The 26,479-nt window shown below is 44.5% G+C and overlaps 3 protein-coding genes and 1 pseudogene across 3 annotated transcripts; 3 read left to right on the forward strand and 1 right to left on the reverse strand.

Moving 5' to 3' along the window:
* The first annotated feature begins 4,977 nt into the window (after positions 1 to 4,977).
* On the forward strand, positions 4,978 to 8,418 carry LOC136482829 (scarecrow-like protein 34). Its single transcript, XM_066480016.1, has one exon. It carries the CDS (start codon positions 5,273 to 5,275, stop codon positions 7,664 to 7,666), a length of 2,394 nt encoding a protein of 797 aa, XP_066336113.1. The 5' UTR covers positions 4,978 to 5,272; the 3' UTR covers positions 7,667 to 8,418.
* Positions 8,419 to 8,590: 172 nt separating this feature from the next.
* Positions 8,591 to 11,454, forward strand: LOC136482830 (scarecrow-like protein 9). The gene has a single exon (XM_066480017.1). It carries the CDS (start codon positions 8,959 to 8,961, stop codon positions 10,963 to 10,965), a length of 2,007 nt encoding a protein of 668 aa, XP_066336114.1. The 5' UTR covers positions 8,591 to 8,958; the 3' UTR covers positions 10,966 to 11,454.
* Positions 11,455 to 11,791: 337 nt separating this feature from the next.
* Positions 11,792 to 14,962, forward strand: LOC136480784 (scarecrow-like protein 14; annotated as a pseudogene).
* Positions 14,963 to 17,992: 3,030 nt separating this feature from the next.
* Positions 17,993 to 20,396, reverse strand: LOC136480785 (ankyrin repeat-containing protein At2g01680-like). The gene is made up of 3 exons (XM_066478237.1): positions 20,095 to 20,396; positions 18,854 to 19,436; positions 17,993 to 18,757 (listed from the first exon to the last, which is right to left on the reverse strand). The coding sequence occupies exons 1-3, from the start codon at positions 20,394 to 20,396 to the stop codon at positions 17,993 to 17,995; spliced, it is 1,650 nt and encodes a 549-aa protein (XP_066334334.1).
* Positions 20,397 to 26,479: the final 6,083 nt, after the last annotated feature.

Raw genomic sequence — 26,479 nt, forward strand, 5'->3', positions numbered from 1 at the left:
CTGGGCAGGCGAGGTAGACCGTAGACAGACTGCACGAGCCACAAAGGAGAAGCAGCTTTCCTTCCTTGAGAGTCGAGACCTTGACAACGTAGGTGGGTTTACTGCTTCTTCAATTCCGTGATTAATTGCTTCCTTTATACTCCTCTATTGTATTCCAAAAATATACAGCTGCTGCAACGCGTGATTGCCCAGGTAGTGTGTATATACATTTATTTAACCGTACGCAAGGAAATTAGTTAATTAATAAAAGTGAATAAATGGAAATGAAATAATAAAGAAGGAAATAATTAGTCAACTGCTCTGCAACTGCAAAGGGCCAAAGAGAAGGATTGGGTATGGAAGCTGGTGTAGGTGGCCTGCCACCTGCCAACTCCAGCTTACTCTGCATGCAAATGGATGTCCATGGTTCATATACTTCTTCCGTCCCAAAATAACTGTCGTTCTCGCTTCCCAAAAGATAACTTTGACTAAATATATATTAAAAATATTAATACTTATGGTACATAACTAATATCATCGAAAAGATCTTTGAATCTAGTTTTTTAACAAATTTATTTGGAGATACAAATATTGCACGTATTTTCTATAAATCTAGTCAAATTTGGAACACGGAAACCCAAATCGATAATTATTTTGGGATGGAGGGAGTAGATGACCAAATACATCGTCCTATTTGCCCGCTGCCTTAGACCTGCAAGGGAAGAAATAAGTTACGCTGTGCATTATTTTTTAAAAAAGAAAAACAATAAGTTACGCTGTACATAAAGAACAGTTTTTTTTTTCTTTTTGAGAACTAGATACATAAATAACAATTTATATATGTAGTTGGTTAGCGGGCTTAATTGGCCAACTTATAATCGTGCTGGGTTGAGCTGGGCTACGTGTTTGGTATTGGGTTGGGGGCTACGCTGGCGCGAGCATATGACAAGCGCCATATTAGTGCTGGGCCTCTTATCTAACACATCCTATTTGATTACACTAGGCCCATTTGAAATTAACTGACTTAGGCTATTCATTCTGCCAACGCTACAAGACATCGTTTCGTTAGGACCAGTCCAGGTATTCGCCTCCCCCCAATTAACATCTCTCACCCGAATAAAACCCAATTATAAATCTTTATATTCATTTTATATTTATTTATTTATTATCAATTCTTTTCTTTACTTTCAAGGATTTCATTGGTTTATTCGACTCTCTGTTTTGGCACCGAAGGATTCTTTGGGGTTTTGTCTACCAGATGTTCCTTCAACTGGTGCTATATCTTATTGCTAATTAAAACAAGTATAGTTTTTACGGTCTTCAAAACCTTATATGGCAAGAGCGTTTGTAGTTGATCATTTTCTTTGTCGCCTTTTCAAATAAAAAAGACGACTAGTTTGATTTGTGATGTGTCGATCATGTTATCATTCTTTTATTCTAACTACTACTTCCTTGATAAATATCATAACAGATATGAGACACTATATGATCCTAGAATATTAGTCTTTTTAAGATATCTTCGTAGCCATGTGCGTCTTTAGATATCAGCGTCAATCCGGGCTTATGGGTTGGAGAGCATTTGGATGTTCAGAAATGACGATCTGTTTTCCGAGGATTGTAGTAGCTTAGGATGATCTTTCAGAAAGAACTCGCTTTGGTTATCCATCGACCAAAGAGCAAATACTTTATTGCATAGTATTAGTCAATGGAATAGAGACTCAGTTGTAATTTAATTATTTGGTTTTCTTTGCTTCCTGGTTTCGCTTTGTAACTCAACTCTTGCTTTCATATACAAAAATATAGAATAGAAGCATTAGGAGACAACTAACGCCTTCTGATTCCTTAAAAAACAGCTTCGATCCGCGCATGTCAATGAAAAATTCAGTTTGGTCTTGTGCCTTGCAGCAGTTCCTCGTCAATCAAAAGAAAAAAAACATTGATCATATCTACCTGACCAGCACGGCAGCACCTCTAGGATGAAGAATAATATATAATTATCTACTCCTATATATATGTGTATGTGCATATAAGTTTAGCCTGGTTAAACCTGTGTCAAAGATAGATTCCCAAGTACTATACGTAATAACTAGAGGTTGGCATAGGTGCTTTCTAGGAAGCAGTTGTCCCGTGTTGTCGATTGTCAGTAATATATATCGCATCGATATAATAAGAAGCACCTATGTTGTCAAAAAAAGAAGAAGAAGAAGAAGAAGAAGAAGAAGCACCTAGCTAGCTAGGCCTCCTACATAGTTTATACTAATACTAGCAACTGGGAATTTAATTTGACGCATACTCCGCATGTGTTTAGTTAAACTTATGTTAGTACTAGTATAATATGAGTGATAAGGACTGGAACGATGCATGCATGTATGCATGGTCTCGATCATCACCTTGTTCTCTAAGCTTCTTCTACCTTTCTTTTTTGTATGGTCAAGACTGACTGCTTGACTTTTGGACACATGGTTCCTGTGTGCCACCTGCTCCATATATCGCTTTTGTTTCCTTTCGGATGACGAATACCGGACTGTTTATTCTGGCCTACTTTATCGATCCTTTTTATCCGTTGTTTTCATTTCCTGAAAAATCAAATATTAATATTTATAAAATATAATAAATATCATTAGATAGATCATTGCTTCTATTTTCGTAATAAACTTAATTAGAGATACAAATATTGTTAATATTCCTTACAAACCTAGTTAAACTTAGAAAAATTGACTAGCACACTTTCTATAGCGATAGTTAAATACGGAAAGAGAGAGCGGGAGCGCATGTCTCATTGCTCATGTTACTACGGAAAAACTTTTACGAGGCGTTTAAAAATGGCCTCGAAGACGGGCGGGCATTTGAACCGCCTCGGTTAATGCCTAAGATTAACCGAAGCGGGCATTTTTATTAACCGAGACGGTCACAATCAACCGCCTCGCAAAATCGGTTTACGGAGACATTTAAAAATAACCGCCTCGTAAAATCCATTAACGAAGGCGGGCTTTATAAAAATACCCCTATTTTCGAAGGCGGGCCACTAATAAGAAAAGCCCAAACCAGCCCAATATCACGCCCCACTATATATATACTGTGACTTAGGGTTTCAGCTCTCTCACTTCCTCTCCCTCACCTCTCATTCACCGACGCCCACCTCTCACTCCGCCACTCTCTCCCTCCCTCCACTCTCTCCCCCTCCACACTCTCTCCATCACAACTCCCCAACCTGCGGCGGTGGTCCAGAGCGCGTCGGTGCGGGCGTGGCGGAGCTCGCTCGAGGGCGGGGCGCTGCACGGCGGTGCGGGCCTCTATCCCTCGTCGGTGCATAGATCGACAGTGGTGGCGCTCGGTGCCTTCGACGGCAAGCTCATGCTCGAGGGCGAAGGCTTCAACGGCGAGCCCGTGCTAGGGAGCGGTGGACCCGGCTCTGGCGCGGCAGATCTAGCAACGAGGAGCCTAGATCCGGCGAGGAGGAGCTCAGTGGTGGCGGATCCGGCGTGGGCACAATGGATCCAGCGGCAGGATAAATCCGGCTGCGGGCGACTGGATCCCGGTTCTGCGCGCAGTCTGGTGAGGATGCAGGCACCGGCAAGCAGCTGCGGCGGTAGCGGCGTGTGGATGGGCTCACCGTGCTTATCCACACGTTTTCTTTCTTTTTTTTATTCGATTTACCGAGGCGGGCATCGAACCGCCTCAGAAAACATCCCATTTGCCGTGACCTTTGGAGCGAGGCGGTTACGATGCGCGCCTCTATTAATCATTTCTGCCCGCCTCGATAAAGTTCTGTGTAGTAGTGTCAGGTTTGTGTCTTAGTTAGACCTTGTTTGTTTGTCAAACAAAATAGCTTATATAACTAAAGGTGGCTTATAGGTTAATTATAGGTAGTATATATGGTAAAATATTGACTAGATGCTAAAATAAGCTGATCTTTGATAGCTTATTTCAGTTTATATATGTTGACATCTTAGTGTGATATTTTTACAATAGTACCCGGCCATGACCCTTAAACCAGAATATATAGGCCTTTAGAGAAACAAATAGACCAAATATAGTGTTGGAGATAGTTGTTATCCGCACTAGAAAGAGGAGAGTTTGAGTTTCATTCTCATGTTTTAGTCAATCGATTCTCATTTTAGCCGATTGTTATCGTAACTCGTAGTAGAGCAAACGCACCCTGAAATGCATGCGCAAGTACTCATAGTCATAGTATAGTCTAGTATGGATTATTAGCTAGGCGCATGCCCATACTGTTTTATTGGGTTGGGCACTCAATCTTAGGAAGCAAGTACCCTGGAATGGACCAAAATGGTATCCTAATGCAAAATTAGGGCTTAAGTGTGCAATTTATAAGTATCAGGACAGGGATGAAATATTAAAAACAAGTTTAGGAAGCCGTACGTACAATTTGCATATACTAGGGCATAGATAAGAACTCAAGACAACTTTAAATAGCCCAATGTGCAATTCAAATGTGCCGAGAGCTAGATAAGAATCCACGACAAATTTAAGGATTGTTAGTGAAATTTACTTTGAGTTTATTGTGGAACTGTATTTCACGATCAATCTAGCAATAGTTTATTACACATCACAAATATTTTCTACTTTTTTCTGAATATGTTTGGTCAAATTTAGAAAAGGTTGACTTATTAAGAAACGAGATTTGCGTTTATTTCTGGGACGACGCAGGGGTACATGAAATAGCTAGCCCCGTGCTGATTGGCTGGTGAACGTACTCTCTCTATCTTAATTTATTTGTCGTTTTCGTGTCATAAGTTAGATTTAATTTGTAGAAAATATGTGCAACATTTGTATCCCCAAATAAATTTATTAAAAAACTAGATTCAAAGATCTTTCAAACAATACCAATTATGTACCATAAGTATCAATATTTTTTAATATATATTTTAATAAAATTATTTCTCGGAAAACGAAAGCTACACTCCTATTTTAGGATGGAGTAATCGTGTGACAAAGAAGATGACAGATGGGATATGAGTCAAACGCTCCTGCGTCCCATAAGTCTTGGCAGCGGATGGATCGAGATGTCCATGTTCATGTGTCAACCTCCGACAAGGTATTCAGGATTAAGTTGAGATTGTTTCTGGTCGCCGCCATGGTCACCAAACTCGACATCCTGGAACCTTCCCGCGTGTTGCCCCTCCTCAGCAGGCAGCAGCTCCTTCAAATTTGCCACCGTCAAAGCTGCGGCCGCCATCCTCACTTGCCTTTCCCCACGAAACATCGCACACTAAGCTAAGCAGCAGGCTGATTCGCCACGCAAAGCTCCGATTTTGACCACCGGCGAGCCATGTCCGCCGCGCCGGAGGAGTTCCTGGCCCAGGGGGCCTACCTCGCCGCCCCCGAGCCCTTCTCCCCCTCCATCTTCCTCGACCTGCCCCCGACGCCCCGCCCCAACGGCGATGACCCGACCTCCGACGACCCTGCCTCCTCCGACGACCTCGTCCTCCCCTTCATCTCGCGGATGCTCATGGAGGAGGACATCGACGACAAGTTCTTCTACCAGTACCCCGACCACCCCGCGCTCCTTAGCGCCCAGCAGCCGTATGCACAGATCCTCTCCGACGCCACCGCCGCCTCCTCATCCGACTCCGCCGCCGTCACCAGCTTAGGGACCGGCGTCAACTCCACCCTCTCCTCGTCCTCCTCCGCCCCCGCATCTGCCGACCACACCTGGCCCTACGACCCAATCGAGCTCTCCCAGCTGTTGCGCTCCCCTCCGTACCCGGACATGGGGGTGGGGCTTGATGACTTCACCGCCGATGAGGTCAACGCCGTCTTCTTGCCGGGACAAGACGCCGCGTTCCAGCCGAGTCCGGCGTTCTTGGATACCGCCGCCGGCGGCGGCGGAGGTCAACGGCTGAGCGCTTCCCTCACAGCCCAGAACGCGGGCGGTGGTGGAGCCCAACAGCAGCACGCTTCCCTCGTTGCCCAGGACGCCGGCGATGGCGTGGGCATCCAGAGGTCGGCGTGCGCGGAGGAGGAGACGAAGACAGAGGCCACCACCTTGCCTGCTGGTGATGCTGACCATGCGGCGCTGTTCTCGGCGTTCTTCAGTGCCCAGAATGGGGAGAACATGAACATGCTCAACATGGCGTTCCTCAAAGGCATGGAAGAGGCCAAGAAATTCTTGCCCACCAATAATAGCCTTCTCATCGACCTTGATGCCACCTCTGGCCAATCCTTGCCTACAGACAGAGACATCAAGCCGTCGACTGCCTTTGTTGCTACCCAAGTGAAGGAGGAGGAGGTGGATGGAATATCAATGTTTGGAGGAAGTAGCAATGGCAGGGGCCGCAAGAACCGTCACTCCCAAGAGGACCTGGAAGTGGAGACAGGCAGAAACAGCAAACTGATGATGCCTGAACAAGAAGAAACCGGTGCTAGTGAGCTGTTCGACGAATTAATGTCCGACAAACATGATGGATTCTTGAAACACATGCAGGATCTGCGCATCGCCATGGATAGCGAGTCTGAGAAGAGTGCCAGGAGGGTGAGCCGGAAGGGGGCGCGGGGAAGCCAGCATGGGAACGAGTTTGTTGACCTGCACACCATGCTCATCCATTGCGCACAGGCAATGGCCACAGGCGATCGCCGAAGTGCAACCGAGATGCTGAAACAGATCAAGCAGCACTCCTCTCTCAGAGGGGATGCCACACAGAGGTTGGCCTATTGTTTTGCAGAAGGACTGGAGGCACGACTTGCTGGCACAGGGAGCCAGGTGTACCAGTCGCTCATGGCAAAACGCACGTCGGTTGTGGAGTTCCTCAAGGCATACAAGCTATTCTTGGCGGCCATCAGCCTCAATAAGGTGCATATTATCTTCTCCAACAGCAACATCTTGGATGCCGTGGCAGGGAGGAGCAAGTTGCACATAGTGGCATATGGTGTTCAGTATGGTTTACAGTGGCCAGGCTTGCTACATTTCCTAGCAGATAGAGAAGGTGGACCTCCAGAGGTGAGGTTCACTGGCATTGACCTTCCGCAGCCTGGGTTCCGCCCAGCCTACCAGATTGAAGAAACAGGCCGCCGGCTTAGCAACTGTGCCCACGAATTCGGCGTGCCATTCAAGTTCCATGCCATAGCAGCAAAGTGGGAGACGGTTTCTGCCGAGGACCTCAACATTGATCCAGATGAGGTGCTCGTTGTGAACAGTGACTGCCACTTCAGTAACTTGATGGATGAGAGTGTTGACGTTGACACCCCAAGCCCCAGAGATTTGGTGCTCAACAACATTCGAAAGATGCGACCCAATATTTTCATCCAGATTGTCAATAATGGCTCATATGGTGCTCCATTCTTCCCGACACGGTTCCGGGAGGCACTATTCTACTACTCAGCACTATTTGACATGCTGGATGCAACCATTCCCCGGGACAATGATGTACGGCTACTGATCGAGCGGGATATTGTTGGGCGATCTGCCCTGAATGTTATTGCTTGTGAGGGTGCAGACAGGTTGGATCGCCCTGAGACTTATAAGCAATGGCAGGTGCGGAACCACCGGGCTGGGCTCAAGCAGCTGCCGTTGAATCCAGAGGTTGTAAAGCTTGTGAGGGATAAGGTCAAGAAGTATTACCACAAAGACTTTCTCATTGATGAGGATCATCGATGGTTGTTGCAGGGATGGAAAGGGCGGGTCCTCTTTGCCGTGTCAACATGGGTTGCTGAGGATTATGAATGATAACTCCGTGTACACCAACCTATAACTGATAAGCAATTTTATTGATTACTTATTTGACTTTTTATCTGTCTCTTCCAGTTTTGTTTCTTCTGTATCATTAGACTGTTGTCATTTCCCTTGTGTCTAGGCGTGACTATCAAAGTTGCTCTGTTTAATCAAATTATTCTATTTGGCTGGATATCTTCCATCATTTTCTCATCCAGACAAGTACATGTACATGTGTTCACTGGATTCAGGATTATGTGATGTTTCTGCAATGTGGGAAGAGTCAGGCTTGGATCTGCTGAAAGTTACGATATAAAGATCGTCTGCAGCAAATTTGCTAGGATTCTATTAATACCGATCTTCAATAAAGCTACAGTTGCCTTGGATAAACTTACTGTTCAAAGTCTGATGTTTCTTGTTTGCACTAGTCATTTCGTGCACTATGTTTTTCCTTATGCAATATTTTTGCCTGTTTGTTCAATCTCACAGGTTGAGCATTTGTGGTTCTCTGTCTTGTTTATTTCTTTTCCAGGTATGGGGCACTAACAATTTGGTTCATCTGTCCATGTGTGGAACAGGGGAGTGCACCTGACCAAACGTGGACAAGTTGACTATGACTGCCTGACATTGGGACAATTGAAGCGGGTAGAAGCAGGGCCTTGTTTAGATTGTAAATTTTTGTAATCTGGATACTGTAGCATGTTTCGTTTGTATTTGACAAACTTTGTTCGATCATAGACTAACTAGGCTCAAAAGATTCGTCTCGTGATTTACAACTAAACTGTGCAATTAGTTATTTTTTTTACCTACATTTCATGCTCTATGCATGCGTCCAAAAATTGATATGATGGAGAGAGAGTGAAAAAACTTGGAATTTTGAGGCAATCTAAACAAGGCCTAGGTAAAAATTAGTCTGTTTTTTGTTCTGTTCATCCATGTCACTATATTATGCATATACAACAGAGTCGCAAATTCAGAGTGCCAGGTATTTGATACTGCGGAGTTTGGTCAAGCAAAAGAATTTTTTTTCCAGCTGTGCAGGACAAAACAGAGACTAACCTATTTTATCAGCAGGTGTTTGATTTTTTTTTCCTCAAAAAAGCAGCAGAAGATGTACCCTGGACATTTTTTTAGCAAGCACTGAGGTCAGTGCTCTCGGCCACCACTGCAGCATTCGTCTTCTCCGAACTTTCCTTTGTTGATTGACTGACTACTAGTTCCATTCCGAAAAGCATAACTTTCATCCACCCACACTCTCCACAAGGCATCGCCGTTGTTGGACTATTATCTCACCAAGTCACCAGCAGATGGCCGCCGCCGCGCCGGAGGGCGAGGGCCTCTTCGCTGACCCCGAGCCCTTCTCCCCGTCCATCTTCCTCGACCTGCCCCCGACGCCCCGCCCCGATGGCAACGGCGAGGTCCTGGCCTCGTCGGACGACCTCGTCCTCCCCTTCATCACGCGGATCCTCATGGAGGAGGACATCAACGACCAATTCTTCTACCAGTTCCCCGACCACCCCGTGCTCCTCCAAGCCCAGGAACCGTACGCGCAGATCCTCTCTGACGCTGCCACGGCCACCGTCCCGCCGTCCTGCTCCGACGGCCCAGCCCAGCTCCTCCTGTCCCCGCCGTACCCCGATACGGGACTGCACGGCTTCACCGACGACGCTGTCGGCCCCTTCTTCTTGCCCGCACAAGATGGTGGCAGCCCGGAGTTGGAGCAGAGTCCGGCGCAGTTAAGGGCCGCCGGCGACGACGACGGCGACCACGCGGCGCTGGCCTCGGTCTTCTTCAACAGGGGAGACGCGGACGCGGAGATGCTCAACAAGGCATTCCTGAAGGGTATGGAGGAGGCCAAGAAGTTCTTGCCCACCACCAACAGCCTCCTAATCGACCGTGAGGCAGAGGAAGAGGAGTTGGGCATTAATGGCAGGGGCCGCAAGGACAGGGACAGGCTCAGTTGGGATGACTTGGAGGCTGAGACGTGCCGGAAGAGCAAGCTGATGGTGCCTGAGCCTGAGGAAACTGGCGAGGTGGTCGATGAAATGATTGTCAATGGACTGGAATTGTGCCTCAAAGAAATGGAGGCCCTGCGAATCACCATGGGCAGTGAGGCTAAGAAGAAGGAAAGGAAGGGAAGGTCTAGCTCCAACGAAGCGGTGGAGCTGAGCACCTTGCTCATCCACTGTGCACAGGCCGTGGCCACGGACAATCGCCGCAGTGCGACCGAATTGCTTAGACAGATCAAGCAGCATTCCTCACCGAAGGGTGACGCCACACAGAGGTTGGCACGTTGTTTTGCAGAGGGATTGGAGGCTCGGCTGGCAGGGTCAGGGAGCCAGCTCTACAGGTCTCTCATGGCTGAGCGCGTCTCGGTCGTGGAGTACCTCAAGGCCTACTGGTTGTACCTGGCAGCTTGCTGTTTCAAAATGACGGCATTCAGGTTCTCCAACAGGACAATCCTCAAGGCCATCGCTGGGAGGAAAAAGGTTCACATCGTGGATTACGGCGTGAATTATGGGGTTCAGTGGCCAGCTTTGCTATACCATTTGGCGAGCTTCGAGGGTGGACCTCCTGAAGTGAGGATCACTGGCATTGATCTCCCCCAGCCCGGCTTCCGCCCAGCGGTGCGGATCGAGGAGACAGGGCGGCGGCTTAGCAATTATGCTCGTCAGCTCGGTGTGCCATTCAAGTTCCACGGCATCACGGTGAGGTGGGACACAATTTGTGTTGATGACCTGAACATTGACCCTGATGAGGTACTCATTGTCAACAGTATCATGCAGTTTGGAAATTTGATGGATGAGGGGGTCGACATTGATAGCCCAAGCCCTAGGGATGTTGTCCTCAGAACCATTCGCAAGATGCAACCTGATGCGTTCATCCTTCATGTCATGAATGTCTCGTTTAGCGCTCCATTCTTTGTAACACGTTTCCGTGAGGCGCTGTTCTTTTACTCTGCAATGTTTGACATGCTGGATGCCACGGCTCCACGGGATAGTCACCAGCGCTTTTTGGTTGAGCGGCACCTCTTTAGGCAGTGTAGCCTCAATGTTGTTGCCTGTGAGGGCACGGACAGGGTGGAGCGCCCGGAGACATATAAGCAATGGCAGGTGCGGAACCACCGGGCAGGGCTAAAGCAGCTTCCATTGGATCCAGATATTGTAAAGACCTTGAGGGACAATGTTAGGGTTCAGTATCACAAGGACTTTGTCATTGATACGGATCATAATTGGCTCCTGCAAGGATGGAAGGGACGCATACTCTATGCCATGTCGACATGGGTTGCAGATAATCCTGTCTCAGAACTTTAGCTGCTTTTCTCACTGCATACAGAAATATCGATAATTGCAACTATACATATATGATTCTGAATTTCTGTCTTACCAATGAACTTCATGAGCTGCTCAGCAGCTGTGGTGGAAGGCATGCATACTCTATGCCATGTCGACATGAGTTTCAGAATTCAGATGATGCTATCTCAGGACTTTAATGGCTTTTCATCACAAGATACAGAGATATATGCCTCTGTGTTATGTGGTTCAACACACTTTATTTAAAGATGCTTGGATATAAGCAGTAGATGCATTAAAATGTCTTCTAATAATGTAATAGTAGATGCTTCTTTGGGTGTTCTTGTTGCTTCTTATATCTGCATAGGATCTTAGATTAGTTCTCAGTGTGTTGCTGCAGAACCTGTGTAAATGTACGACAAACTGAAAGGCCACTTGTGGTGCCTGTGTTGTGAAGTCCACTTTTTGTTGAAACATTGTATTCCCTTGCACCTGGAAAGAGTAAACAGACACGTGATTAAGCGTTAAAAGCGCACCTATTATTCTGTTATTCAGAGTAGTGATTTCTGCTGCTTTATTTTTTGGTGATTGTTTCAAATGCAAACTTACTGATACCATACTTTTCCCATTTTCTCTTTTTTTGAAAGAAACTTTTCCCATTTTCTACCTAGTTTCAAATTCCTGGGGACGGTTTCTGCTGAATATTTTCTGAATTCTTTCATTCAGAGTACAATTGAAAGAGGTGTTTCTGTCTTTTTATTTTGGGGATCAAACTATGGCAGGCTTATTCAGCATACCTGACTGATTCTTTTGCTCAAAGCATAGGGAGTACAAATGATATAGCAGCATGCACAGACACAAGGGCCTTGCAAAGAAACTGTTTCTGCAATTTCAGATCAGAGACGTTTTTTGGTTGCCTCAGTCATTTCTCACTATGTTTTCTGAAGACTATTTCTTCCTCTATCGAGTGTTCTAGCATAGAGAATCGTATCTTTTTTTTGGAGGGTGTAATGAGCTCACTCTATGCATCTCTGTCATGTTTATTCATTTACTTTTCAGGTTTTGTACAGTAATGGTTTTGTTCAAGAGTCCATGTTTGGAGCAGGGTATGAACACCTGAGGAAAGGCGGGCAGTCTGATTATTAGAGGCTGGCATATGCAGATCTGAAGCAGGTGCAACTTGGTCTGTCTTTTGCTCTGTCCATCCACTTATAAATTATTCCACCTTTCTGATGCATGTTCAGCATGAGCAAATTCAGAATATTGTCATTGTCATGCGAGGTGACAGAGACATACCACTAATCATGTATGAGGTGCAGTGCATTGTGTGTTTGCTGCGTTCTAGTAATAAGAAAATTCAAAAAAAAAAATTAGGAAGCCGTTACTCTGTTTCAATGTAAGTCTGTAGCAGCCTAGCAGGTGCCTGATACTGCAGCCTGGCACAAGAAGACTGTTTGTTTGCAAATTGACGTCGCCGGAGGGTCCACGGACGGGAGAAGACAAAACAAGAGTCGCAGCAGACTCCATCGCAGTTGCGTTTGGCCTCATCTCGCAGCCGCCGAGGTCGCATCAGAATTTTCAGAACGACCTTCTCGGCGCTTTCCCTTCCCAGTTTCCTCTCTCCCCTCCTTTCTCCCTCTGAAAAGAAAAGAAAAAGATTCCGTTTTTATCCACCCACCAGTCCACCACAACGGCAACCGCTTCTTCCATTTTTCATCCCACCCAGATTACCCAGCCTGGCAGCCACGGCCGCCTCGCCGGAGGTTTTCTTGGCTGACCTTGACGAGCCCTTCTCCCCTTCCATCTTCCTCGACCTGACCGCGACGCCCCGCCCCGACTGCAATGGCGAGGGCAAGGACCCGGCCTCCGACGACCTCGGCCTCCCCTTTATCGAGCGCATACTCATGGAGGAGTGGATCGACGACGAGTTCTTCTACCAGTACCCGGACCACCCCGCGCTCCAGCAAGCCCAGGAATCGTACACGCGGGTCCTCTCCGACGCCACCGCGGATTCGTGTTCGGACGGCAGCCCCACCGTGTCGGGGTCCTCCGGCTCCGACGCGGGAGTGGGGGCCGACGACCTCACCACGGACGCCAGCACCACGTCCGAGCAATTTGGGGATGCTGGCGTCCGGAGTGACGAGAGTCCGGCGCGATTGGGGGATGCTGGCGTCCGGAGTGACACCGCCGCCGAGGAGGAGATGGAGAAAAAGGCCAACCGCACCATGCTTGCAGTCGTAGATGGTGACCACGCTGCGCTGGCCTCGGCATTCTTCAGTGCCCAGCAGGATTGGGGAAGCAAGGCCATGTTCCTCAAGGGCATGGAAGAGGCCAACAAATTCCAGCCTAGAGACATCGACCTGCTGCGTGGCTCTGCCACCGTCCTCCAAGTGAAGGAAGAGGCAAGTGCCAATTGCAGGGGCAGCAAGAACCGGCACAACCGGGACGATGTCCTAGAGGCCAATTTGTGCAGGGAGAGCAAGATGATGGCACCGGAGCCGGAGGAATCTGGTGAGGTGATTGACGAAATGATTGCCAATGGGTTCCAATTGTTCTTCAGAGAGATGGAGGGCCTCCGCATCAGTATGGCAATGAGGCTGGGAAGAAGAAGAGCAGGAAAGGGAGTGGCAACGGACGACCGCTGGAGCGCAGCCGAACTGCTTTGGAAGATCAAGGAGCACTCTTCTCCACGGGGAGACGCCACACAAAGGCTGGCGCATTATTTCGCGGAGGGATTGGAGGCGCGGCTGGCTGGTTCAGGAAGCAAACTGTACAATTCGCTCATGGCAAGGCGCACCTCAGCCGTGGACTTCCTCAAAGCCTACCGGCTGTATGCAGCAGCCTGCTGCTTCAGAGTTATGGGTTTCAAGTTCGCCAACATGACCATTTGCAAGGCTATTGCAGGGAGGAAGAAGGTACACATTGTGGACTACGGCATACATTACGGCATTCTGCTCACCCTCCTGAAGTGAGGATCACTGGAAGTGAGGATCACTGGCATTGATCTTCCCCAGCCTGGGTTCCGCCCAGCTGCTCGGGTCCAGGAGACAGGGCGGCGGCTTAGCAGTTATACTCATCAGTTCGGCGTGCCATTCAAGTTCCATGACATTGCAGCTAAGTGGGAGACGGTTGGTGTTGATGATTTGGACATCGACCCTGATGAGGTGCTCGTTGTCAATAGCATCCTACATTTTGGAAACTTGATGGACGAAGGTGTCGACACGAGTTGCCCAAGCCCGAGAGATGTTGTTCTCAGCAACATCCGGAAGATGCGACCAGATGTGTTCATCCTTTTCATCATGAATGGCACATACAGCTCACCGTATTTTGTACCGCGGTTCCGGGAGGCGCTGTTCCACTACTCTGCAATGTTTGACATGATGGATGTCACGACCCCACGGGATAGTGATCTACGTGTTCTGGTTTTTTGGTGCTTCCTTTTATGGAAAACGGTAAACAGAAGGCTGTATGTTATTCTGAGTAACTTACCAGGCCGTCTGTCCTGAATATTTTCCCTTAATCCTTTCATTCAGGTAGGTACAGCTGAAGGAGGTGGTTAGATTCAAGATTACACTACCACAAAACAAGTAATTGAACAATGTAAAAAGATGATCATATTAGACGCTTTTCGAAGCTTCTGTTATAGAGGGTAGCAGAGATGTTGGTTATGACAACTGTACAAATGTTTCTGACTTCCTCTGAATGAACTCATGAACCTAACAGGTGTGTCCCGTAAATTGTTTGCATTGTCTACTGGAAATCTGTGCTATGTGATTGATATTTCCCTGGTTGGGTGCAGAGCCTGAACCTAAAAAACTGATGTAAAGACTTGTCCTATTTGGCTCTCCGGAACTCTAAAAAAGATGAACTCTTGAACTGCACAGCAGCTGTGGTTCATTCTTGCAAGACGGCCTAGACTGGAGATGAAATTATAGTGATATACATGTATTTCTTAGAACAGCACAGGGTCTTAGATAACAGATATAGTTCCCTGTGTGCTTCTGCAGAACTAGTGAAAATGTACAACAAAACTGAAGAACCCTGTTTATTTTTTCATTGCTAGTATATGGCTTTATTGTTCTGTACTCTTGCAAATTTATAGGCTACTTATTTCAATATAGTGTGGTGAGATTTCTGTCGTGTGAAGTTCTTGTGACATCAGAATTTTGGAGCCTCCCTTTCATCTGAAAAGAATATTAAAAGAAGCATGGTAAAGTATTAAAGTTGTTCAGGTTGTTCATCAGAGCATTGATTTCTATTTTTTTCATTGTTTTGGAGATGGTTTGAAATACAAAATTATTGATACAGTACATCCACCTGGTGCAAGCGGTAGAGTCTTACCGCCTGTGACCGGAAGGTCCCGGGTTCGAGTCGCGGTCTCCTCGCATTGCACAGGCGAGGGTAAGGCTTGCTACTGACACCCTTCCCCAGACCCCGCACAGAGTGGGAGCTCTCTACACTGGGTACGCCCTTTAGTACATCCACCCATTTTCTCCCTAGTTCCAAATTTCTCAGGCAGTTTCTGCTGAGTATGTTATGTAATTCTATTATTCAGACAAGTGCAGCTAAAGGAGATGGCTGTATTCATAATTTTCATGGTATTTCTGCAATTCATTTACTCAGCGCAATACTGAGTGCTGAATCTTGTATGTCAGAAATGAGGAGATGCTTAGAGCTATATAGGTTGTAGATATAGTTGTGGATGTGTTGCAGAGTTTATGGTAACTTGGACTGAAATTTAAAACCCAGTAGCTGTCTAGCTGATAAGCAATTTTACAGATTACATGTTTGACCTTTGATGTGTTTTTCTTTAATGCAATTTGACCTTTCCTGTGTCGAGGGCTTAAAGCCTTTAAAAAATCTGTCTTGTGAAGCACTGGTATTTCTGTTGTAGCATCAGACTACTCTTGGCATTTCCCTTGCGTCTGGGCGTGATTATGCATTAAATTTGCACTGATTATACAGAGTATTTCATTTCTGAATCTTTGGTTTTTTGTGTGGACATTTCTGCATCTTCATCAAAGTCTCAATTTCCTAGGAAATTTATACCGAACACTCCTATTTTCCTCCATTTTGTCATTCAAGAAGGTGCAGCTGAAAGAGGTCATCAGATTCAGGGATCAAGTGTTGACTGTGTTATTTCTGCAACTCGGGAATAGTAGATGGCTGACATCTGCTCGATGATGCATGGTATGAATCATGCAGTTGTGAAAATTATGATGTGACGTTTTCTGCACAAAGATGGACACCTTGTGCATTCTAGTTTGCAATGGTCCTCGTCATATAACTTCCATCTTAGTTATTGGTGAAGAGCAGGAAGGTCCACTGCTCGGAATTTGCATACCAGCTGTCTGTTTTTGTGGCCTCATGGAATATATTGAGCATGGTTACATAATCTGGTTGGATTAAGATGTGAATTATTGTAGAGAGAATTATCTATTTGGCACCGAAACAAATCAGTCTTTCTCATTTAGCATTAAAAAATTTTAACTTTCTTATCTGGCATCAAGTTGAAATTTCGTTTCTTAGATAGCACTACCGTCCATTTATGTTAGTAACGGTGTCAAGTGGCCGGCAAAATGACATAAATGCCTTTGTTTCAGTAGAAGCATGTGGTGCCAAATAGAAAAAAAAATGGACGCAATGTCAAATAAGAAAATCATAAATATCACAAATATATTTGCGAACTAAAAAACAGGATTTTGATAATCTAAGACTGCAAATAAATAATGCACACACTGATACAACTGACATTGACGCTAAAATTTCTTATGTAAATTAAAGAGGTTAGCAATGACAGTTTACTAACTTACGTAAAATAAAGAGTTTAATTAGAGTAGCACATCTCAGGACACTGTACCATCTAACCGTATACAGTATATATCTTGGTGGATTGAATAGATAGTTATGAAAAAATATTGTTCGGGCACTCGGCACTCCCCTGCCAAGAAAATATAGGGCAGTTACACCAACATCTATCTAAAAAAAGAGAAAAGGCTAATATTGACTGCACAAAAGACGAGCAGGATGCTAAAATCATCGGGAGCGGAGGGATGCCTGCGGACGGAAGGGGCAACCCGTGATCAGCGCCTACGCGGGGTGTGGCAAAGGTCGAGCTGGCACGCACGCAGCCGGCAGAGTGAGGCGTGCTGGCCGGAGGGGCCGCGCGCCCGCACCGCCTCTGCCACGCCGCGGGCTGCCAGAGCACCGGCCACCGAGCTCCACGGGCTCCGTCGAGGCCGCCGAGCTGTGGTGCCGCATCGAGGAGCGATTCAACGACCTCGCCCGCGAAGGGCTGCTCTCCCGCGATGACTTCGGCGAATGCATCGGTACGTTGTGCTGCCGCTGCTGCTTGGCTACAATCGCCCGCGAAGGGCTGCTCTCCCGCGACGAGGCAGGCTGTGCCGAAAAGAGCAGCGCGAAGAAAGGTAGGGGTTTTCTGCAAATGTACTTTGAATTTAAGGTTAAATAAGGGGTATAGATCTGCAGTGAACCATTTTAAAAGTTTATGGAGCCAAAAATGTAGTTTCAAAGTTGATGGACCTAGATGACACCTCAACGAAATTTAGTGGACCTCCGGTGCATTTTACTCTTTTTTTTAATACCACCCAGCAAGCAGCAGCAAGAGGTCAGCCCAGCCATGGTGTGAGGAGCACAATGGCTCGGCATGGCTATCTAAATTACAAATTCAAATGCCTTCCTCGTTCAGACTTTCCATGAATCACAAATATCATCCGAATATGCAAAAGAGATCTGTTTCTGCAAGTGCAGTAATCACTGTTTACATTATTAACGAGCATAATAGCTCCCAACTAGTAAGAAACAAAGGGAAAATTAGTAAACACAATGGAAAACATCCGATTCTTCTGATTCAATAAAGTGTCTACAGAATCATAATGCAGATAGATGGGACACATTGATTATTCAGGTACAGGAAGCAGGCTGACAGCACCTTCATTTCACTCCAAATCCATAAGATGACATGAATGATACTGAGTCATGCCATGTCTGCTGTGACCACATATATATTTGTTGACGCCTGCTAGCTTCAAGTTGATGCCAATGGTGCTGGTACTGGTGCCGATGCTGGTGCTTCTATTTTTGGAGACAGGTTTGCTAACTGAAAGATGAATATTAAGGGCCAATACTGTAATAGCATAGCACCCATGATAGTAAGTGCTGAAAATAGGCATGCCTGGATTAGCCCCTTCCTCGTACATAAGGGTGGTAGTAGAAGAAGACGTGTAGAAATGAACTCCAGTTGATTATATAGCAGTACGAGACAAGTGAGGATAGCTATGCCATGTGCAGTGTTCTGAGCCACCGGAGCTGGCACCACATACGCAGCAAGTGCAAAGGCTACAGCCAAGCATGTAATCGAAATGGATACGAAGTAGGAGGCAATGCCTAAGTTCGTTCTTCGGCTCCAAAGGTTCAATAAAGGGTTTCCAGGCCGCATGAGAGCAATGGTTGCAACCGTGGAACAAACGAAGGCGAATGTGTTGGACCAGATGAATGCATCAAAAGCATGCCTTCGAGCAAGTATTGGTGAGCCTCCATTATTGTGATCATCAGCTATGTAACCTCCAGGCACAGCAAAAGTTACTCCAAATGTCACAGTTGCTATTCGAACTGACCCAATACACAGAGCTCCAGTCGACTCTTTCAGCACCTCCGTTTCTTTGCTTCCATCAAATGCTGCTGCGTCTACTCTTGGAGTTATGTTGTCTGCTTCCAGCAAGTGATCCTGGCGACGCACACCCATGACAGCACCGACTTGTGTGAGTGTGAGGTGTATTTGTGCTTCAATACTCTGCAAAAGCAAAACAAAAAGAAGCTAAGCCGCACAAATCTTACTTACTTGTTTGCTTCAGAATAAAATTTAAAATGAAATGAGCGGATGGATTACTTTAAAATTGTAGGACCCTCTTTCCGGAATCTTATATCCGGATATATCCAATGGAGTCTCCCCCCTATTGTTCGGTAAATTTAGGTTTACTTGTGGATTCGCCAATAGAGGACAAAATATCTGAAGGTTCCCAGCCTTGACAGCAAGATGAAGTGCAGTATTCCCATCGTTGTCTACCATATTCTTAATCCATGATAGTGATCGTTTTCTGCAGGTAGCAACGATTACGTCCAGCTTCTCTTTCTCGACAGCTACATGAAGAAATGTCCTTCCCTTAGCATCGCGCAGACCGGCGCTACCAGGACATCTTTTAACAAACATGTCGACGTTCCTGAAAGCACCTACGGAGGCAGCAACGTGAATGGGGAAAAATCCGGCATGGTCTGGTTGATACAGGGCATCTGGATTAGCTTCCAATACTTGCCGACAAATTCTTGATGGCCCAAATTGAATCATAAACTTTATAGCTGCGGCAAAGTGAAGTGGCGTACTCCCGTTTTCATCCCTCTGTGTGGTAAGGCAGAGTTGTGTTTTGTTCCATTCTAACAATTTTGTAACTGCAAACATCACTTTTGTAAGACGACTAATCAAGGTGAGAACAAAACAATTATGTGAATAAATGACATTTTAGTTGGAACACAGAACCAGATTAAGGAAAGACATGGTTATCCTCCTCAAAAGATTATACAAAAGTAAATGTTAATGTGTGTACCTAAATCATGATTGCATTTCTATGTGACCAAGGACTTACATGATCATGTACACAAAAAGAAAACGAGACCATAGACACACCCCACTTTGTTACTGCAATCAGTGAACTAGTCACGTTTTGTAACTCATGCCATCTCAACTTTCAAAAATGTCTAGTGGCATCGTGTTTAATTTACATGCACCCTGACAAATTAAAAGCTGCAATGCCCCTTTTAGAAACTCCAGTAGAAATCCTCAAAACAGGGCTTCTACTTTTTATTTGAGGGTTCCCTTATTTTTGAAGGTCTACTTTTTTTCATCTTCTCCAACAGGAGCCTTCAAATTAGAGTACTTCAAATCAGAGTCCTCATATCCTTTTTAATATACACTTACATAAGATAATAGACCCGCTTGTCATTCTCTGTTCTTCAATCCTTAGTCTCGTCGACATCGAGACGAGCCATTCGGGATTCCGCAGGGGATGAGGAGTCCAAGAACTGTGGCCTAATTGGGCTCATCGCGGCCACGCCGAGCTCTCTCATTAGGCTCACCGGGAGGAGTCTGGGCAGCCAGGCGGGGCGTTGAGCGGCTGCGGTCTTGTTAGGCTTGCCGGGGAGGTATTCGGGGAGCCGCGCGCACGAGATGCCTGCGGGTAGGGGAGGAGTCCGGGGAGCCGCCCCTGCGTCAAAGCCTTGTCCGGGGAGCCTTGTTGGGTTCCCGCAGGGGAGGAGTCCGGGGAGCTGCCCCTGTGTCGGGCGGGGCGTCGTGGGGCCGCGGCCTCGTCAGGCTCCCGCAGGGGCTCACTGGGGAGGAGTCCAGAAGCCGCGTGCAGGAGATGCCGGCATGTAGGCATCACGGCACACTTCATCGGACTGATGGCGTGCAGTGCCGGCCCTAAGGGGTGGGCAAGAGGTGCGACGGCCGAGGGCCCTCGCGGGATGGGGGCCCAAGCCCAAGTATATAATACTCCATACCCTTTAGCTATAATCCATTAGGATTTAAGATTAATGAGAAGATGCAGCGGCCCATCAGCAAAATGAGTCATCGGCCTCTTTCTTTCCGAGAGGCAAGGAGCCGAGCCGCCAACACCCGCACGCGCACATAGCGATCACGAGTCGTGACTTCCGGACTTCTGGCGAGATGGGAGACTGCGAGAGACGCAGCGCCGATCACCAGTTCACCACGCGATCACCAGCGCAGATCACTGAGATACCGATGCTCGAGTTCTAGTCTTCCAGAAGCCAGACGACGGCGTTCCAGACGACGGCGGCGACCAGGCAGCTGAAGCAGGGCTCGACGAAGACGATGACATCTGATCTTGGTTATTGCCTTCTGCCCTTTTTGTGATTTGTAAATCTTAGTTCTGAATAAGTTCATATCCAAATTGTCTGGCCCTAGGTTTTTTTTCCTTGTTCAATTTTTGTCTAGTACTTTGTACTCGTATAGTTATGTTTTTCTTATAATTTAGGTCAGGTGTTAAAATTTTAGAATGTTACCTAAGAAACATTTGTCGAGAGGGGCCGTCGCGACAAGTTCGCCAGAGGGCCCTCAAAATCCTAGGACTGGCACTGATGGCGTGGAGCGCACGACATGCCAGAGATGCGGGAGAAAACGACGGCACGAGCAGGATGGGGGGTGTAACACCCCATCATGTGAAGTTGGCCTATGTGTCCCAAGTGACACATTACAATTGGAGTTGTTGTTGGTGGGTTTAGTATCACCTTAGAAGTTTAGAGGGTGAGAATAAGCTTATAAGCCTTATCGTTCCAAACGTAGCACCTCCGGTTAACCCTTTTACACGAAGCGATGATATATGCAGGCCTGTTCCACATGCAGAACTAGGCCATATAAGGAGGTTTTGGAGCAGCGTGCGGGAAAAAACGGAGGCGCGACGATAGGGCGGCTCACAGCCTTACAGCCCACGCTGTTAGCTGTACCTAAGTGGGCATACGGATCTTTCGCATTTTCTTTTCTTTTCTTTGTTATTGTGTTTCTTTTTCTATGGGTTTTATTCTTATTTTATTTCTTTATTTTTTCTAAAATTTATTTTATTTTTTCCTAAAATTTATTTATTTATTTATGTTTTATGTTTCTTTTTCCTTACGTTCATTACTTTTCCTTTCCCTTTTCATTTTATTTTTCTTTTTTCTTTTATGTGGTCTTTTATTCTTCTTATCATTTTCTTTATCTTTTAATTTTTAATTTTATTCATATTTTTACTCTAATTAATTATTTTTATTTATTTCATTTTATTTCTAAGTTTTTTAGTCTGTTTGATGTAGTCTTTTTCATTTTCTATTTTCATTTCACTATAGTATTTTATTTTAATCATTTTCATGTCTTTCTTTTTTATTTTCAAGTTTTTTTTTCATATGTTAGATGGGAAACGTATCCTGCTCTTGTAGTATACATGTGGATTTCATCAATTTCCTTTTTCCTTTCTTTGTTTGAGTTATTCATTTATTTTTTCTATATATTTAGCATTTGTTATTCATGTTTTTATTTGCATTTTTTGTTCTTTGTTATTTGACTCTAATTAATTACTTTACTAATTTTATTTTATTTTTTTATTTTTACATTTAATGATATATGTGATGTCCAAATGGTATACCTATGATGTTCTATGCTATATTTTGCAATGTTCGTGTATTATAAAAGTGATGTTCTGTGATGTACTTTATGATATTTATGCAGTATGTATGTAATCTTTTTAATTTTTCTTTTTCCTTTTCTTATTCTAAGTTGTTTATTTATTCATTCTATATATTTAGTACCTATTATTTATGTTTTTATTTGTATTTTTTGTTATTTTCGTCTAATTAATTACTTCAATAATTTTATCTTTTACTCTTTTTATTTGCAGATACACGTGATGTTCACGTAGTGTACATGTGTTGTTCTATGATATATTTTGTGATGTTCTGTGATATATTTTGCCATCCTCACGTAGTATACATGTGATGTTCTACAATGTACTTTGCGATATTTATGCAGTATACATGTAAAGTTCTATGATTTATTTTGTGAAGTTCATATAGTATACATGGGATGTTCTATGATGTATTTTGTGATTTTCACAAAACATACCTACGATGTTCACATAGTATACACGTGTTGTTCTATGATACATTTTACACTATTTATGTAATATAAATGAGATATTTCATGATTATCTTTGAATTCCTATGAGATGTTCTATAGTATATTTTAGATTATTTAAATAGTACCCATGTGATGTTCTGTTTAATTTCATCTATTATGTGGATTTTTTTCTTCTCTTATGATTTGATCTATCTTATATTATTTTTCTATATATATATTGGATGTTCATGTAATATAAATGGAATGTTTCACGATTATCTTTGAGTATTCACATGGTATCAAAAAGGTGTTTTATGGTATATTTTAAGGTTCAAAAAAGGTGTTTTGTGGTATATTTTAGGTTGTTCAATTAGTATATATGTGATGTTTTCTTTTATCTATTTTAGGTTGTTTTCCCTTATTTTTCCTATATTACTTTTTATTACCATCTTTTATATTTTTTATATTTTGTTTGGTTTGATCTCATTACGTAGCTTTTCTATTTTTCATGATATGTCACATGGTATATTTTTGTCAACAACATTGTTCTTGTGTGGGTGGAATTGTTTTTTTACTTAAATGATCTGAAAACATTATAATATTTATAATACTTCCCAAGTTATACCAGCCAGCCACATGATGTAGTGGTGAGGCACTTTTTTTCTATTCTAAGACAGAGGTCTTGTGTTCGACCTTTTTATATTATATGAGGAGTAAAATGCATGGATAGTCCATTAATTTGTGAAGGTGTGTCGATTTGGTCCATTAGGTTTGAAAGTGCATTTATGGGTCTAAAATCTTGATCAGTGATGTGTAAAGAGTTCATACCCCTTCGTTTTATGTTTATATTTGTAGAAACCCCCTATATTTCTTTTTCTTTCACAGGCGTATTCTTCATGTGCAAAGGGACCGGATCGGGGCGTTTGCACATGAAGGATAAGCTTGTGAAAGAAAAATAAATATAGGGGGTTTCTACAAATATAAACATAAAACGAAGGGGTATGGGCTCTTTACGCACCACTGATGAAGATTTTGGACCCATAAATGCACCAAATTGACACACCCTCACAAGTTAATGGACTATCCATGCATTTTACTCTTATATGAGCATAGTTGTTTTTCCTCTGTTTCTTGTGTTTTTCGCGACTGAGTAGGCTGCGCGCGAGCCTGGGCCTACGAAAACAGCCCAATTCCACGGAGCAAGCGTGCAAATTTGGGGGGTTAGCGCCTTCGCGACTCAGTGGGCTGCGCGCGAGCCTGGACCTGTGAAAACGACCCAATTCCATGGAGCGAGAGCGCATCGTTGTCAGCACTAATGGCAGAAGCGGAAGCATTCTAAGACGTCGTTTGGTTAATACCAACGAGCACCAGGGAGCGCATCGTTGTGGAATCTGATTGCCTCGAGCTAGTTACGTTGTGGAAGAACAAAGGAAACTACGGTTCAGATCAAGGCGATTCATGATGACGTGGAGGAGATGATCTCCAACTTCACTTCTTTTCAGCTCCTCCATACCAGCAGAGAGACGAATTTTGCAGCACACCTTTGTGCTCAGCATGCTTCTTCTACCTTAGCTTCATTTGTTTGTTTTAATCCTCCTTGCTTCTTGCAACATTTTTTGCAATTTGATTGTAATAACGTTGTTTAATTAATGAAGCGGAGTTAAAAAAAAAGTAGAGACCCTGCTGGAGTTGCTCTTAGAAAGTATGACTTAGGTGTGTTTGACTTAACCAAGATCAAAGAAAAGGCATTCTAGCCCTTACCAATTCCAATCCATCCTAACTGTATGCTCTAAGATTTTTATTGGATAATTACTTCTTGAATTTATAATTTTTGTGAAACATATATATATATATATATATATATATATATATATATATATCCAGTAGGCACAACTACTTTACTTGTTCAACAAATTTGCATTGATAGAGAGTGGCAAAACAATGGCATAATAATTTCAAAATAGAAGACAAGTCCGCGAACAAGTTTGTAAGTTGGAAAAATGAAAGATGCACGCGTGTGTACCTTGGTGTCGGTGTTGGTACCGAAGAACAATGCATTTTGTCCATTTGGCCCAGAGAAGGAAAGCTTTCCATGACTGCACTTATCATATAGTGTTTTCACAATTTCATCTCGTCTCAGCATGATGGCTAGGTACGTATATTTTGATCGTTTATGCTAAAATTTAGCTTATGCTAATGCTTATGCTGAAATATTGCGAGAGAAAAACACTGTTTTATAGCTTCGCCCCCCTTCGGGAAAGGTTGCCAGTTCTGAGTCCTTCCCCATCAGCAGGTCGACTATGTCCTTGTTCCCAACGCGGACAGCCTCATGCAAGGCTGTCTCTTGTGCTTGTTTTCTTTCCGCAGCAGTTCCTTCGTCCTGTCCCCTCCTTCAGCTAGAGCGAGATCAATGAGGCAAGCAACCATTTTGGATTCCCCCGCCTGTACAAACCCACGGGCCATAGAGTCTAGGGGTGCTGGACCCTTGTCGAGGGCAGAATCCACCACCCTCCTCGAATCTTCGAGCTTCCCTCCCCATGAATCATGGGCGAAATCCTCCCTGTTACCTCCATCCATGAGCGCTCGTCGCCAGCATCCACGCAGATTCCAAGGGCTTTTGCTTCCTCATCGCCGGCTGCTGCTAGATTCGCCGGGGATTTGAGGGCTATACGCCGGCGGCTGCTCGATTCAGCGGTGATTTGGTACGGGGATTGGAATGGGAAGAGACGAGAGAGAAGAAATGGGGAACAGTCAAATATAGATTAGATGTCTTGGTGCGTTGAAGAGTTGAACGCCGACGAGCACGATCTGCACTCCCCTCCGAGTAAAATCGCCGGGATCGAACGGGCTGTGGAGAAATCGTCGGGATCGAAGGAGCTGTTGAGAAATCGCCGAGGGGAGTTAGAGAGAGAAATCCTAGAGAGTGTGAACTGAGAAATGGAGACGAGGGGAACTGGAATGGCACGCGGCCTGTCTCTGGCTACTGGACCTGCCGTAGAGGCGTCGGTGGGGTACCAACGATGGATACAGCAGGCCGTGCCGAGCGATCGAAAGATGGCCAGTCGAAATAGAGTCTTTTACCTTTAAAAAAAACATTTGGTAAAATATTTTGTTAGAGAAGATAGTAGAAAGAAAGCTAGGAGGAGTTAGTATTTTCAGCTTTATCTCGGTTTTTGTGGTGTAAGAGGAGTAGAAAAACAGCTTTTAGTGAGAAGCTGTTTTATCTGGACATGTTTGATAGGAGAAGCTGAAAAACAACTCTGTGAACTGAGTGAAAAACCCTGCTAAACAGACACTTAAATATCAAATATCAATATGTTTAGATTAACTCGGGTACTAAATAATATTTTAGTTTACGGTTTGATTAATTAGACCAACAACTAATTTAGGTTTTAATAAGAATAGTTTTTATTCTTAACAAAAGCTACATCAATCACTTTGTGGTAAAAATATTTGTTTATCAGAGATTAGAGAAGGACGACGAATTTAAAAACTCTATAATATTTTATGTATTATTTAATTTTTATGCTTATAAGAAAAACCGAAAGATAGTTGAGAAACAAAAATAACATCTAAAATAGTCATGGAACAGGTAGAAAAAAAGGACAGGAGAAAATCACGAAAAGGAAAAAACAAAGAGAGAGAAAAAGTCACGCAAAGGTAAGGAAAGGAGAAATAAAAAACATAGAAAAATTCACGGGACGAAAAAAAATAGAAAAAAAGCTGAACGGTTAGAAAAAAGAAAAGAAAACGAAAAAGGGGCGTACTCCTTTTTGATATGGACTGATTGTTTAAACTTGGACTGTTAGATTATGATAAAATTTAACGATGCATCTTTTTTCAATTAATATAATA

Source organism: Miscanthus floridulus, chromosome 9 (assembly GCF_019320115.1).
Source record: "Miscanthus floridulus cultivar M001 chromosome 9, ASM1932011v1, whole genome shotgun sequence".
Taxonomy (NCBI): Eukaryota; Viridiplantae; Streptophyta; class Magnoliopsida; order Poales; family Poaceae; genus Miscanthus; species Miscanthus floridulus.

What these genes read in the sequence shown, in the direction of transcription:
- LOC136482829 (XM_066480016.1), top strand. Translation starts at nt 5,273, where the DNA reads ATGTCCGCCGCGCCGGAGGAGTTCCTGGCCCAGGGGGCCTACCTCGCC.
- LOC136482830 (XM_066480017.1), top strand. Translation starts at nt 8,959, where the DNA reads ATGGCCGCCGCCGCGCCGGAGGGCGAGGGCCTCTTCGCTGACCCCGAG.
- LOC136480785 (XM_066478237.1), bottom strand. Translation starts at nt 20,396, where the DNA reads ATGCCTACATGCCGGCATCTCCTGCACGCGGCTTCTGGACTCCTCCCC. An exon ending in GGCTGCCCAGACTCCTCCCG is followed by an intron (nt 19,437 to 20,094) that starts GTGAGCCTAATG and finishes CACCTTGATTAG; the next exon opens with TCGTCTTACAAAAGTGATGT. An exon ending in GAGGGTCCTACAATTTTAAA is followed by an intron (nt 18,758 to 18,853) that starts GTAATCCATCCG and finishes TTGCTTTTGCAG; the next exon opens with AGTATTGAAGCACAAATACA.